The sequence below is a fragment of the Simochromis diagramma genome, unplaced genomic scaffold (genome assembly GCF_900408965.1).
Source record: "Simochromis diagramma unplaced genomic scaffold, fSimDia1.1 OVJJ01000321.1, whole genome shotgun sequence".
Lineage (NCBI taxonomy): Eukaryota > Metazoa > Chordata > Actinopteri > Cichliformes > Cichlidae > Simochromis > Simochromis diagramma.
This window is the reverse complement of record NW_024386772.1, coordinates 9,287,676-9,300,096: the sequence shown is the minus strand read 5'-3', so window position 1 is coordinate 9,300,096 and position 12,421 is coordinate 9,287,676. Positions and strand designations below refer to the sequence as shown.

General features: G+C 39.0%; 1 protein-coding gene across 4 annotated transcripts; it reads left to right on the top strand.

The window, feature by feature from the left end:
• Positions 1-973: 973 nt before the first annotated feature.
• LOC120743781 (hemicentin-2-like) lies at positions 974-12,064 on the top strand. 4 transcript variants are annotated; one of them, XR_005698264.1, is made up of 10 exons: positions 3,290-3,703; positions 5,831-6,106; positions 6,203-6,523; positions 6,631-6,894; positions 7,136-9,422; positions 9,705-9,931; positions 10,480-10,746; positions 10,834-11,166; positions 11,253-11,507; positions 11,590-12,064. XR_005698264.1 is itself a non-coding variant. In XM_040047647.1 (9 exons), the coding sequence occupies exons 5-9, from the start codon at positions 9,880-9,882 to the stop codon at positions 11,595-11,597; spliced, it is 915 nt and encodes a 304-aa protein (XP_039903581.1). In that variant the 5' UTR covers positions 974-3,703; positions 5,831-6,106; positions 6,203-6,523; positions 6,631-6,894; positions 7,136-9,879; the 3' UTR covers positions 11,598-12,064. The 4 variants fall into 4 exon arrangements, 1 of the variants encoding a protein (XP_039903581.1); XM_040047647.1 differs by having other exon boundaries at positions 974-3,703; positions 7,136-9,931; XR_005698263.1 differs by having other exon boundaries at positions 7,136-9,931.
• Positions 12,065-12,421: the final 357 nt, after the last annotated feature.

Sequence of the window (12,421 nt, the reverse complement as noted above, 5' to 3'; positions counted from 1 at the left end):
CTTGCAGAAATGCCAGACAGCGTGTCATTGAGACAGAATTCAATTGCAGTGAAAGAAGGTGAACAGTTTGCCATACAGTGTGACATTGTTAATGTTGCACCAGCAAGAAATCTCTCTGTGCTTTGGCACAAAGGAAATAAGATCTTAAATTCTGAGACATTTGATGACTCCAGTCCATCTCCCGTGAGTAAGTCATCTGTCCTCACTCTGACTGCTCATAGAGATGATGATGGAGCTGAGATCTGGTGTGAAGCAAAACTAAACTTGTGGCCAGGAGAACAAAGTCCTGCCATGATGCGCTCACAGTCACATAGTGTGACTGTACTCAGTGAGTTTTCATCACTTGTAAAAATATTTTCATTTCTTGAAGTTTTTCTCTGTTCATCTCTGTATTCTGATACATTCATAACATTTCTTATTTTGTTATACTTTTTTTATTGTCATAATATTTTGTGCTGTGATTCTCCATTGAGTAGTCGTCATGGGACCAGTGCTGGGATTTTAATTGTTTTGGTGTTTGTTTTAGGGATGTGTACTTTGTTGTGTTTGTATATAACACTGGAGACAATGGCTCGTTTTAGGCACACTTTAATGTCCATCAAACTGTTTACATCACACTCACTTCACTTCTTCTCTCTCCTCCTCATTGTACCCGTTACACAGTAGCACCTTTGGCCCAAAGGAGTGATAGCAACCACAGAGCACACAACACCCAGATTCAGTCCACACAAGATAGTTTATTACAGACAGAGCAGAAAGACTGAGAAGATGAGCTGAGAGCGACAATGTTAATACATTTCCCATCTCCCACAGGGGCTCGAACAACCTTTGGAGTCATGCTGGCAATAGGTGTGGCCGTTGGAGTTTTGCTCCTCATTGCTGTTGCATATTATGTGACACCCAATGGCACAATCTCTTTCCACAATTGTGGCTATCAACCAGGAACTCCCTCAGGATGAGTATAAGGTAAACTTTTATCTTCTTATAAAAATGCACATCTTTGCTATTATTATTATTTCTAATTATTTTATTTGGTGTTTGGAGAAAACATCTGTAACATGTCTGTTGATGGCCGACGGACATGTCTGCTCTGCGTGCTCTGTGGGTGTTCTTCTGTTCAAAGCTGTAGCTTTAAAAAATGCATTATCTTGTCAGCTATCTCTAAAGCTCCACTAATCAAGACTGCTGCCCTAACACATATTTGTGGTACAGAAAATGTGTCAGGCTTATTATGGAGGCATGACTCACTGCTTACTGGACTTTTTTTGGACACCTTTTCCACGCAGTTATTTTCTGTTTCAGTTTTAGGCAAAGTTTTCCATTGTATTTGCATGTCTGTAGCTGATGTCAGGATGGTTATTTGAGTGAACTGGTCTTGTTGCTACTGAAGGTGGTTCTACTACCCATTGAATCACATGGCTTTTTTTCCGTTGTTTTCACTAATTTGCTTATCCATTTTGATTTAGTTTTTGTTAAATACAGTGTAGTGAAAAGGTATTTACCCTTTTCTTGAATTCTTAGCTTTTTGTATTTTTGTCACACTAGAATGTTTCAGATCATAAAATAAATGTTAACATTAGACAAAGATAACCTGAGTAAATGAAAAATGCTATTTTTAAATTATGGTATATATGATGGTATGGGATCCAGTCAACCACAGAGAGAGCCACAAATGGAGAAAACTTGGAATAGTGGCGAACCTTCCCAGAAATTGTTGAACCTACCAAAATTACTCCAAGAGTGCATCAACATCAAAATCTCATCCAGAGGTCATAAAATAACCCAGAGAAGCATCTAAAGAACTGCAGGTCTCACTTGTCTCAGTTGAGGTCAGAGTTCATGATTCAATAATAAGAAAAAGAGTGGGCAAAAAATGGCTTCATTGGAAAGTTCCAAGTTTAAAAATCACTGCTGACCAAAAAGAACACAAAGGCTCAGATGGCCCGTCTTCTGTGGACTAGCTAGACAAAAGTTGAACTTGCGTCCCGTTACACCCATCGCAGCAGTCCATTTAAAGGACATCATAGCACCAGTCAAACATGGTGGTGGTAGTGTAATAATCTGGGGCTGCTTTGCTGCTTAAAGACGTGCACAACTTACAATTTACTGAACAATGAATTCTGCTCTCTAACAGAAAATCCTGAAAGAGAATATGCAGCCCTGAACCTCAAGCATGATTGGATTGTGCAGCAAATCCAGAACAGACCAGCATGTGCACCTCTGAATCGCTACAGAAAAAAATACAATAATAAATTACGGCACTGTTAAACTCGCGGGAAATGCAAAGCATTTATAAACTGCCTTTCCTTATCACCTGTCCTGCCAGCAGTGCACACCGCAGTTTTATTATTTAACTTCAGTCTTCCATATATGTCGTATTGAATGTCTCTGTATATTCAGTTTAATATTTGATGTAAATCCAAAAGTTTATATTTATTTATGAGAAACAGTAAAGCCTGAATAACTTATTGTTGAAAATAAACCGCACACTGATGTGTTAATAATCCGAATTATTGAAGGGTTAATGGAGTTCAAGTTCTTCGTGTGAAGGCTGAGGAGAACTTTATAACATATTTGTATTTGTTTGTATGTGCTGTAAATATTTGTCACTTAGGCAAAAGTGTATTTTCTTATTAAACATCTTGTTGCTATTCATATGCATGTAAACAGCAGTTATCAGTGTAATAAAGAAACATAAAATATACAAGGTTGTAAACCTCTTTGCCAATAATTCATAATAGCTGTTTTCTTTGGTTGTTGTTATGAGCAAAATTAAAATCGAAAGGAAAATTGTAGGCCTAGATACAAACTCAGTAACCTAACCATATAAGCATACCATTGTATTTAAATCAAGGAGCACAATATAGTTTTGTCTCAGCCTGCTGCACAGACACAAGGCATATGGAAAAACTCTGCTCTGTCCTGCACACAGATTTGATATCTCTATAAAAGGCATAAAAACTGTTTGCTTATTTTGGGAACATTTGGCGCACATGAAACAAAGGCACCTGAATTCTCAGTGTTTTGTTGGAGTCTGTCCTCGGGAGGGTGCTGTGGGAGAATCCAACAGGTTTACAGGTATGGACGCCTTCAAGTGCAGTCGGGAATATTGCTATTAGACATTTCTACCCAGTATGAAAAGACGAAGCTCTAAGCCTTGCGACTTGGTTGTATAAAAACTGCATACACATTTATCATTTACATGCTTTAAAATTGACGATTAAATGCTGAAGTCTTGGAGGAGGGGGGTTTAATTGAGTAATTAGCTGAAACTAAAGGTTGAGCTAAGGTTAAATGAAACTAGTTGCTATACTGCAAACTTTTGAAGGTTTTCTTCAAAAGTAAATCAAATGTTTAATTTATTAAGTAAGAGGTTGAAAAATAACTTCGAACTGTTCCTTTAACTCACAATGTCGCTTCAGAGCGAGCAGAAGACGGGACGCTTGGTGAGGTAATCGTGTGACTGTCGGGATAGTTGCTGCCTGACTACTTTTGGTTTCGGATTTTTTTTTTTCCCTTACAGGTTTAGGGTTTGGTCACAGCTTGTGGGTACAGGAGCAGCAGGAGGAGGGACACGGGTGCGTGACTAAGTTTATTCAGCCGGATCTAATTTATTTTTCTTTTCTTTGTGAGCGTGTTTCCCTGTTTGCTGAAACCATGGTGTGGTCCTTCTTCTTCTTCGGTTTATTAATCGCGTGTACAGGTGAGCTTGTTTTCTTTCTTTGTTACATAAAGCTACCATATTGTGTCTTTATGAATTGATCGCTGCAGCTTCGAGCTCATCTTCGGGAGAAAGCCTACGCCCATTGTTTGATACATATCAGCTCTGTTCGTGGACTGTATAAACATGCTGGCCTACTGTCCGTGACCGGGTTTGTATTTGTTTCTTATAATCGTGAATTTCAGTTTTAATCTCTGTGTTGTTAGATCTTCTCGACTAAACACAGCTTGTAAATCATTGACCCAAGTTTGTGTATTTTATCAGGTCAGTGTCTGAGCTGTTATTCCTGGAGATGTATGAAAGAGAAACTAAATGACCAAGAAGAAATATAGTAACATTTGTATCAACCACTGTAAACTAAACAACAACAAAAAAGTTAGAACCCCTCAAATCCAATCAAGTCCGACCCCCGTCACCACCAACAAAATGAAAAGAAAGTGCTACCAGAAACAAAAGTAGGGAGGGGGGTTACATTCAGTGAAGCAAAAATAGATATGAATAGAAATTGTACTCTATGTGTCTACATAAACTTGCATCTCCATATTTCATTATCTTGTGTGAACCCAGAAAAAAACAACAACTTTGAAACATGATTTATGGCGCTACTAAACAGACCAGCTTTCTCAGAGATCTGTTTCTTTACAGAAGGGGCAGATTTCTTGCTAATTTTATGAGGAGATTTCTTTAAGCTTCATAGGAATAAGGAGGAAAATTTGTAGTTTCCATAACAAAGCAATGAATTATTATCAGTCATCAACTTCTTTGCAAGAGAAATATGAGTCATGTCACTGAGTAAGGCTGGTTAAATCTTAGTCTCTGATGCTGATCCCAGACAATACTTTAAATTACTTGAATAAAGTTTCCAGTGGATATTTTGCTTCTGAAATGGATTCATTTATCGGCTGGAGGTATAATGATGTAAATGGTAAATGGCCTGCATTTGTATAGCGCTTTACTCAGTCCCTAAGGACCCCAAAGCGCTTCACACTACATTCAGTCATTCACCCATTCACACACACATTCACACATGTAAGATGAAGTAACTCTGCAACAAACTTGTGGTACCAGTTATGCTTTAGATACTGCCTGATCTCCTTTCTTGGGGGGATATGCCTTTTAGATTAGAAGTCTTTTTTTTTTGCCTGTCCCATTTGGTTCTTTAGCCGTCAGAATTGTTGTCTGAAGACCAACAAGGATACCCAATGGATTTACTTTGCGAAATGGATCATCACGGCCTTGCCGTATTGGTCCGTTTGATCAACCTTTGTTGTTATTATTTATTTTATTTTATTTTCAGTTGTTACAGACGGGACAGACATGACTGAGGGATAGGAAAGGGAGAAAGAAAGATGAAGGAAAAGAAAAACAGAAGGGAAGAGGGACAGTGAGAAAGGCCACTTAAAAAGAGAAAGAAGAGAAAAAAAAATCTCCTGGATCACCTGTTGAGAGAAAAAGAAGAGAAAACAAGCCAAAAAAAAAACAGAGCAACATACTAAACACAACACCATCACGTTAATCTAGCTAAGTGTAAACAGCAGTAAATACTAAATATTGAATGTTGTGAATGTTGTTGTGCAGCACGTAGGACCGACAGAGCACAATGTGCTTGGAAATAGCAGCCAATAAAGGTGTAGTTTATGTCTATGAACAGTGGACACCCGTGTGCACACCTGTGTGGATCAGCGCGCTTGTATTCAAAAGATTTCCCCATGTAATGGTCTGCTAGAGGATGTAGAGAGCCATAGCCCCGTCCCCCAGGGCATGAAGCAGGCATGGAGGAGAGATTAGAAGTCTTTTAATCAAAATATCAAATCTTTATGAAATTTAAAAAAAGGTCCTCAATAAATTTTCATCTGGAGAGCTGAAGAGTATGAAATTGATAATTTTTTAATACAATAATCTTTCTGGCTATCCTGGAGTAGCTTGACTTTCAAATACTAATTGGGCGAGAGTTGTTTAGTGTTTGTGTTCAGATATTGAATGGCTCATCTTTTCAGCACGGAGTCTTAAGTCCTCTGAACCAGGCCAGAGTACTAACAGGACCGTAATGCTTAGTAGAACATCAGAGTAAATGTTGCCATAAACGTAAGTCTTCTTCTTCTTCTCTAGGAAACCCTGCAAGTGCCTCCTGTCCATTACAAATGAGTCCCCCTAGAGTTGTGGTGAGATTTGGAGACACCTTTTCAGCCAACTGCACTTCACTATCTAACCAGACTGAAGGAATGGGCTGGGAGTCTCCATATGGAGGAGTGGACCTTACCCTCAATGTCATTTTTCTTAACTTTAAAATTGACTCTGTGCCAGCGTGGGAGTTAGCGCCAATGTGTTATGTGAATTCCCGTGATGGTGATCAGTGTACAGAGGTTTTACCAGTCACTGTTTATAGTAAGTAGCCTTAACTTTCTCATATATTTCCAGAAAAGGTGTTTTAGTATTTGAACAGTGAATGACATTAATCCTTTTTATTTCTTCTACTTGCAGAAATGCCAGACAGTGTGTCATTGAGACAGAATTCAACTGCAGAGAAAGAAGGTGAAAAGTTTGCCATACAGTGTGACATTGTTAATGTTGCACCAGCAAGAAATCTCTCTGTGCTTTGGCACAAAGGAAATAAGATCTTAAATTCTGAGACATTTATTGAGTCCAGTTCATCTCCCGTGAGTAAGTCATCTGTCCTCACTCTGACTGCTCATAGAGATGATGATGGAGCTGAGATCTGGTGTGAAGCAAAACTAAACTTGTGGCCAGGAGAACAAGGTCCTGCCATGATGCGCTCAATGTCGCATAGAGTGACTGTATTCTGTGAGTTTTTAACTTGATCTTAATCAAACATCAGAAGATTTTCCTTGTATTTTATTTTCTAATTTATTTCACATTTGTCTGTATTTTATTTGCATGTATGTCCTCAGACCCACCAACCTACACCAAGGCTGGAAATGAGACTCTGGAAATGACAGTTGGTGAAAATATGACTTTAAATTGTAACGCTAAAGGAAACCCTCCACCATCATACCGCTGGGAATTCCCAAAATTCACAAAAGAATGGCATGACAAAGAAGAAGTGATTGAGCCAATTCTGACCCTACCGTTTGAGCTTCCAGGGGTCTATACATGCACAGCCTATAGTAAACAGGGCAATGTGACCAAATATTTCAATATCAGCGAAGCTCCAAGTAAGTTCTCATTAGTTACTTCATGGCATTTTGTATCTCGTTATACATTCTTATTGTCTATAATATTTTGTGGTGTGATTCTCCATTAGGTAGTCGTCCTGGGACCACTGCTGGGATTTTAATCGCTTTGTTCTTTGTTTTCATTTTTATTTTGGGATGTGGGGTTTATTACAGACAGAGCAGAAAGTCTGAGCAGATAAGTTGAGAGCAACAATGTAACAACATTTCCCATCTCCCACAGGGTCTCGAACAACCTTTGGAGTCATGGTGGGAGTGGGTGTGGCCGTCGGAGTTTTGCTCCTCATTGCTGGTGCATATTTTGTGACACCTAATGGAACGTTCTCTTTCAACAAAGGCGGCTATCAACCAGGAACTCCCTCAGGACCAGTATAAGGCAGACTTTTTTTTAAATTCAGATTTGCATGGCTATTATTTTTATTTTTGTTAATGATTTTATTTGGTGCTTGGACCCAAAAATTCTGTAACATGTCTCTTAATGGACAAAGGACATGTCTGCTCTGCATGCTCTGTGGGTGTTCTTCTGCTCAAAGCTGTAGCTTTAAAAATGCATTATCTTGTCAGCTATCTCTAAAGCTCCACTAATCAAGATTGCTGCCCTAACAAAGATATATAATACAGGAAATGTGTTTAAATGCACTGCAGTAACCTTTATAAGTCTGTGTATAAAAATGCAACAGATAAATAATTAGATTTCATCCCCACTACAGTCTTATTTTGGAAGCATGATGTGCTTGCTGGCCTTATTTGGAAATCTTTACTACACAAATGCTTCCTGTTTCAGTTTTAATCAGGATAATTCAAACCTTTTTGCATATGGATGTGATGTTTTCCTCTCTCCTGCACATTTGCACAAGTCTGTAGCTGATGTCGAGTTGGTTACTTGAGTGCACATAAACTCATTTAATGAATCAAGCTGATGTTGGACTCAGGGGAATTAACACCTAACAGGCGCTCTTTTTCTAGCTCATCATTTTGGTTTTATGGCTTTCACACACTGTATGGTTTGTTCTGTGCTGATTATCAGCTTCGTGCTGCAGCAAAGCTCAGATGAAGCCACTATATCCTGTCCATGCAAAACTACAAATGAAGACAAAGGTCGTGAAGAAGAGCCTCACATGTGTCAGAGGAATTAAACAGAGCATATATTTTGGACACAATTGCTGTAATACGTTGATACAGCTATATATGGTCAGAGTGGATTTCTCAGCTTTTTGTGCGGTTGTGCTTTTGGGTTATGTTTCTCATCTAGTAATTGTGTTAAAAAATACTGTTTTTATTGTTCATATGACTTGATAATTGGGTACTATTTAACAGCAATTGTTGCCTCATCTGAATTGTGGACCTCTTGTGTGTCTTTAAAAAAATAACAATTCATCAAGAAGTACATTAAATATTTGCATAAAACTCGTTTTTTTACAGCAAAATTAGCAATTCTATGTCAGCATTTTATATATTCATTTTGTTTCTACTCATCTAAACATGTAAATGCTTTGGAGGTACTTTTTATGGAATTACTTGAGAGCACAATGTAGTAATTGCTTTTTTTAAGTATTCGTTTTGGGATATGCATAAATAAATTATTCATATTTCTTTCTCTTTTTTGTAAAATTTGATTTCTGTATGCACTGGTACGTCTTTCGGATCGCTTCATAATTTTTGCACTGAATAGACTGAGTTTATAGAGTTTATCAAGTATTGCGCCAACTTTTCACATGACACAACAGTTGTTTTACTGAGTCTGCATTTTACCAGAGTTTGTCTAATTGTACCGGTGTACATGATTTTAAGAAACTACATGTGTGTGATTGTAAATCCTGAATTAAACAATTCAGGAGACGAGGCAAAGTCAAACCAGTTTTCTTTCTCACTCTCTGTCTTTGAGTCTGGCTACATTTTACAATGTTCACTCTGCCATACTAATTAGTTCTTAAAAAAGTGAATGTAAAGAAGATCATTTGTGATCCAGACTACTGTTGCCAATATAAACATATTTCTTATGAAACCATGTTTTTTTTCCTTCTCTGTCACTGTTCAAATACTGTTTCTGTATGCTCTGTGTTGCCTTAACAACCTGGCACAGCCACCAGTGCTCAATTAGTCATGGACTTAAAGAAAAAAAACAAGATTTTTCAAATGAGCAAACGTACAACATTAACGTGTTTCGATAGAGAACTTTTAGAGGGAAGAGCATATTCAAAGCTGCAAGTGAACTGAGCTCATACTGCAATGTGTAAGTTGAGATTCCCAGCTGTGCTGTCCATAAATACACCATAAAGCGTTCGATTACTCGCTCCCTTGCACTGCAGTTGTGGTCAGAGCTGATAGGCTGCGTAGTATTCTGGTCACAGTTGGGAGTCTTACAAGCTACATCCTGCACAAGACCAGCACTGCTGCCTGCTGGGATTTCACAAAGCATGGAGGTCAGGAGCAATAGGAGGCAAGCATGCAAGACGAAGGGAAAACAAGCGTTTCTTCACAGAGAGTGACACTGAAAGGAAAGAGAAAATGTGGGTCAGGTTGATATGCTTTCACCTCTGTGTTCTAGGAGACTCACATGACTCAAAAATTAAGGAATGAAAGTTTGGTGTTTACATTTTATTCTACTCAGATTTCAAGCTGGATGTTGGAAAATAGGGGTAGGGGGTGGAGGAACTAGACAGATATATTCATCCTATATTAGTGGCATTTTAGTTCTGCATATACTTCGATGTCTCTGCAGGCTTTTAATATCCTGCATACTTGCTTCTAAGATTACTGCAGTGCAGTAAGTGTTATGCCGTGTTTTTCAGAGGCCTGCAACCTGTTACATTTCCCTCTTTCCCTTTCACCCCCTCCATCGTCCCCCAAAGTCAGCTGGGAGGGAACTTTTGTTCCAACATAATTCCCTGCAGGGTTGCCAAGGTCTTTCAAGTTGGAGTTCTCTTTCTCTAGCCTGTTAATCCACGGCTCGGTGCAGAAAATAACATGGGAAACAACTTTCTCACATGGATTCTTTTGCTTTGCACATTTTGTTCAGGTAAGATTTTGTCGCAGAGGTGTTTCTTTTCACTTCTTTGGGTTGTAGATGATGTTTGGTCTTATGGAAATGCTAGTAAGTAAATCCAGGTTGGAATGATCAGTAACTTCTGTGAAATAAATCTAAAGGCGAGCTCGAAGAATTAGAGCAGCCAATTTTGTGCTGACAAAAATATTTGTCTTCATGCCAAGACTATTATTTACTCAAGTGATGAAAGGCCCTAAAGAATAAGATGTGTGGTTGCATGCTGGATGCTTATTAGGTTGCAGCCAAGATATAATGTGGGTGACGCCCTGTAAGTAGGTCAGTTTAATTCTGCTGTCATAGCACATGTGAATTATTAGTAGTATAGCTATAAATCCCCTATTAGCAATGCACACTTGTAAACTTTGAAAGTATTAGACAATTCCTGCTTGATTACTTGTGAGTGTGTTGTAACAGGGTTACATAATGTGCAAGTAGTTACAGCTTTTTCATGTAAATATGAATATGCATTGTGATGATGATGACAGAAAAACAGTGAGAGATATCACTGCTGTGTATCTTAGTGTCAGGTGAAGGCTGCTCCCTAATCCTCAAGCCGTCCAGGGTCGTGGTGGGCTTTGGGGAGTCAGTGTCTGTCAGCTGCGAGGCTGCACGCCCTGTCCGTGTCCTGGGCTGGGAGTCAGCCATCAGTGCTTCACACACACAAGAGGACCGGTCTGTCCAGTGGAAGGTGGACAGTCTCATTGACTGGATAGAGGAGCCCATCTGTTATGGGGTGTTTTTCACAGCTCCGAAACAATGCGAGGAGAAGCTCAACCTCGTGCTCTACAGTGAGTTGTTTAAAAGCTGTTGTTAAGATTGATTTCTCAACCGAGCCCTTTTTTGATTGACCTGAACCCTGTGTGTTATTCATTTAGAAACTCCAGACAGTGTCTCCATCAGACAGGTGAACCACACCGGCCCCATGGTGGCAGGGAAAGAGTACCAGCTGCTCTGCGAAGTTCAGAATATTGCTCCCGTTCAGTATCTCAGCCTGAGGTGGTACAGAGGGCAGACTGAGGTTTATAACCACTCCTTCTCTGATCTCACCTCTTCCTCACCTGTCCAAGTATCCTCTATCCTTGTTATCACACCAACTAAAGCTGAGAATGGAGTGCAGTATAAGTGTGTTGCAGAGCTGGAGCTTGGGCCAGAGGGACCACAGCCACCTCCCACTGTTTCCTCAGAACCTCTCAATGCTTCTGTTTATTGTGAGTCACTAAGCTCTTCTCATTCTTAAAGCAAGTTCCTGCATGCTCGATACAGTGAGAAACGATATGTATAACTTTCTCTTTAGTTCCCCCGACATTCCTGAGTCCTGAACCAGAGATTTTGGATTCTATACTGGGGGGTGAGATCATATTAAACTGCACTGCAACAGGAAACCCCACCCCAATATACAGCTGGCAATCCTCCGTTCCCATGCAGGAGAGGGTGGAGAATGAAGCAACTGTTACCTCCTCCTCGCTGCTCCCAGGGACCTACACCTGCACTGCATCCAATACACTGGAAAAGAAAAGCAAGCAGTTCATTGTCAAGGCAAAGACCAAAGGTAGAAGAGAGAAATGAGGCACATGTGCAACCTGTCTGTGCACGCTGCAGCCTAACTTGTATCTTCTTTTGCTTTCACCTAGGCGTTTGAAACAACCACTGTGGAGAGGGGGTTGGACGACCACATCAGAAACACAGCGAGAAGTTTATCTTTTTTACAGTTTTTATTTCTGGTGTTTTTGTTTTTTTACTTTCACATTTGCTACTCTGGCGATGGAGGTGCATATTTATGAGACGATCTTCTTATCATCCAGAATTAGTTCACACAGAGAAACAGACCTGAATATGCTGTGCTTGGTAATTACCTTTTAATTTGTCAGTGTTGTTTTAGGATGTAGTTCACATTTTATGAGACATTCTGTGTCTAATTTATATTTGGATAGGCCCTTTTTTCCTATTAATGAAACTATCTTGTAACACTACAGAAGTGTAGCTACTCATCATAGCAGTATGACTAGCACCAGGACATGGCTGTAAATATGACGTCTTTGTTTTCTCATCTTTATCAATACAAGTTTAATAAATGAATTGTAATAAACTTCTTTCATGGACCAACAAGCCACCTTTGATCAAACATCTTTCCAAAGGAAAAAAATACTAAGAATACTAACACATAATTTACAGTAGTCTGTCCAATCCAGATGAAGCTTAAATGAATCATGCAGAACTTAGAACATATAGATAGAATTCATATTAAAGGTAACCTTTATAATTTCCTATATTCATTTTAAGTAAAATTCCATATTCTATTTTGTTCTAATTTTAAAGATTATGACTTGGAGCTCATGGAAATCAGAAGCCAATTTCTCAAATTCTTATTTGAGATATTGTCTTATATTAATGAAACAAAGATTTACAATACAGAAATATCCAACTTACCAAAAGTATGTTCATCATCTGTACACTCAATACTTA

Excerpts from the sequence above, each read along its gene's own strand:
- LOC120743781 (XM_040047647.1), top strand. The coding sequence starts at position 9,880 with ATGGGAAACAACTTTCTCACATGGATTCTTTTGCTTTGCACATTTTGT. Across the intron at positions 9,932-10,479 it reads GCTTTGCACATTTTGTTCAG|TGTCAGGTGAAGGCTGCTCC; the intron begins GTAAGATTTTGT and ends TGTGTATCTTAG. Across the intron at positions 11,167-11,252 it reads TCTCAATGCTTCTGTTTATT|TTCCCCCGACATTCCTGAGT; the intron begins GTGAGTCACTAA and ends CTTTCTCTTTAG.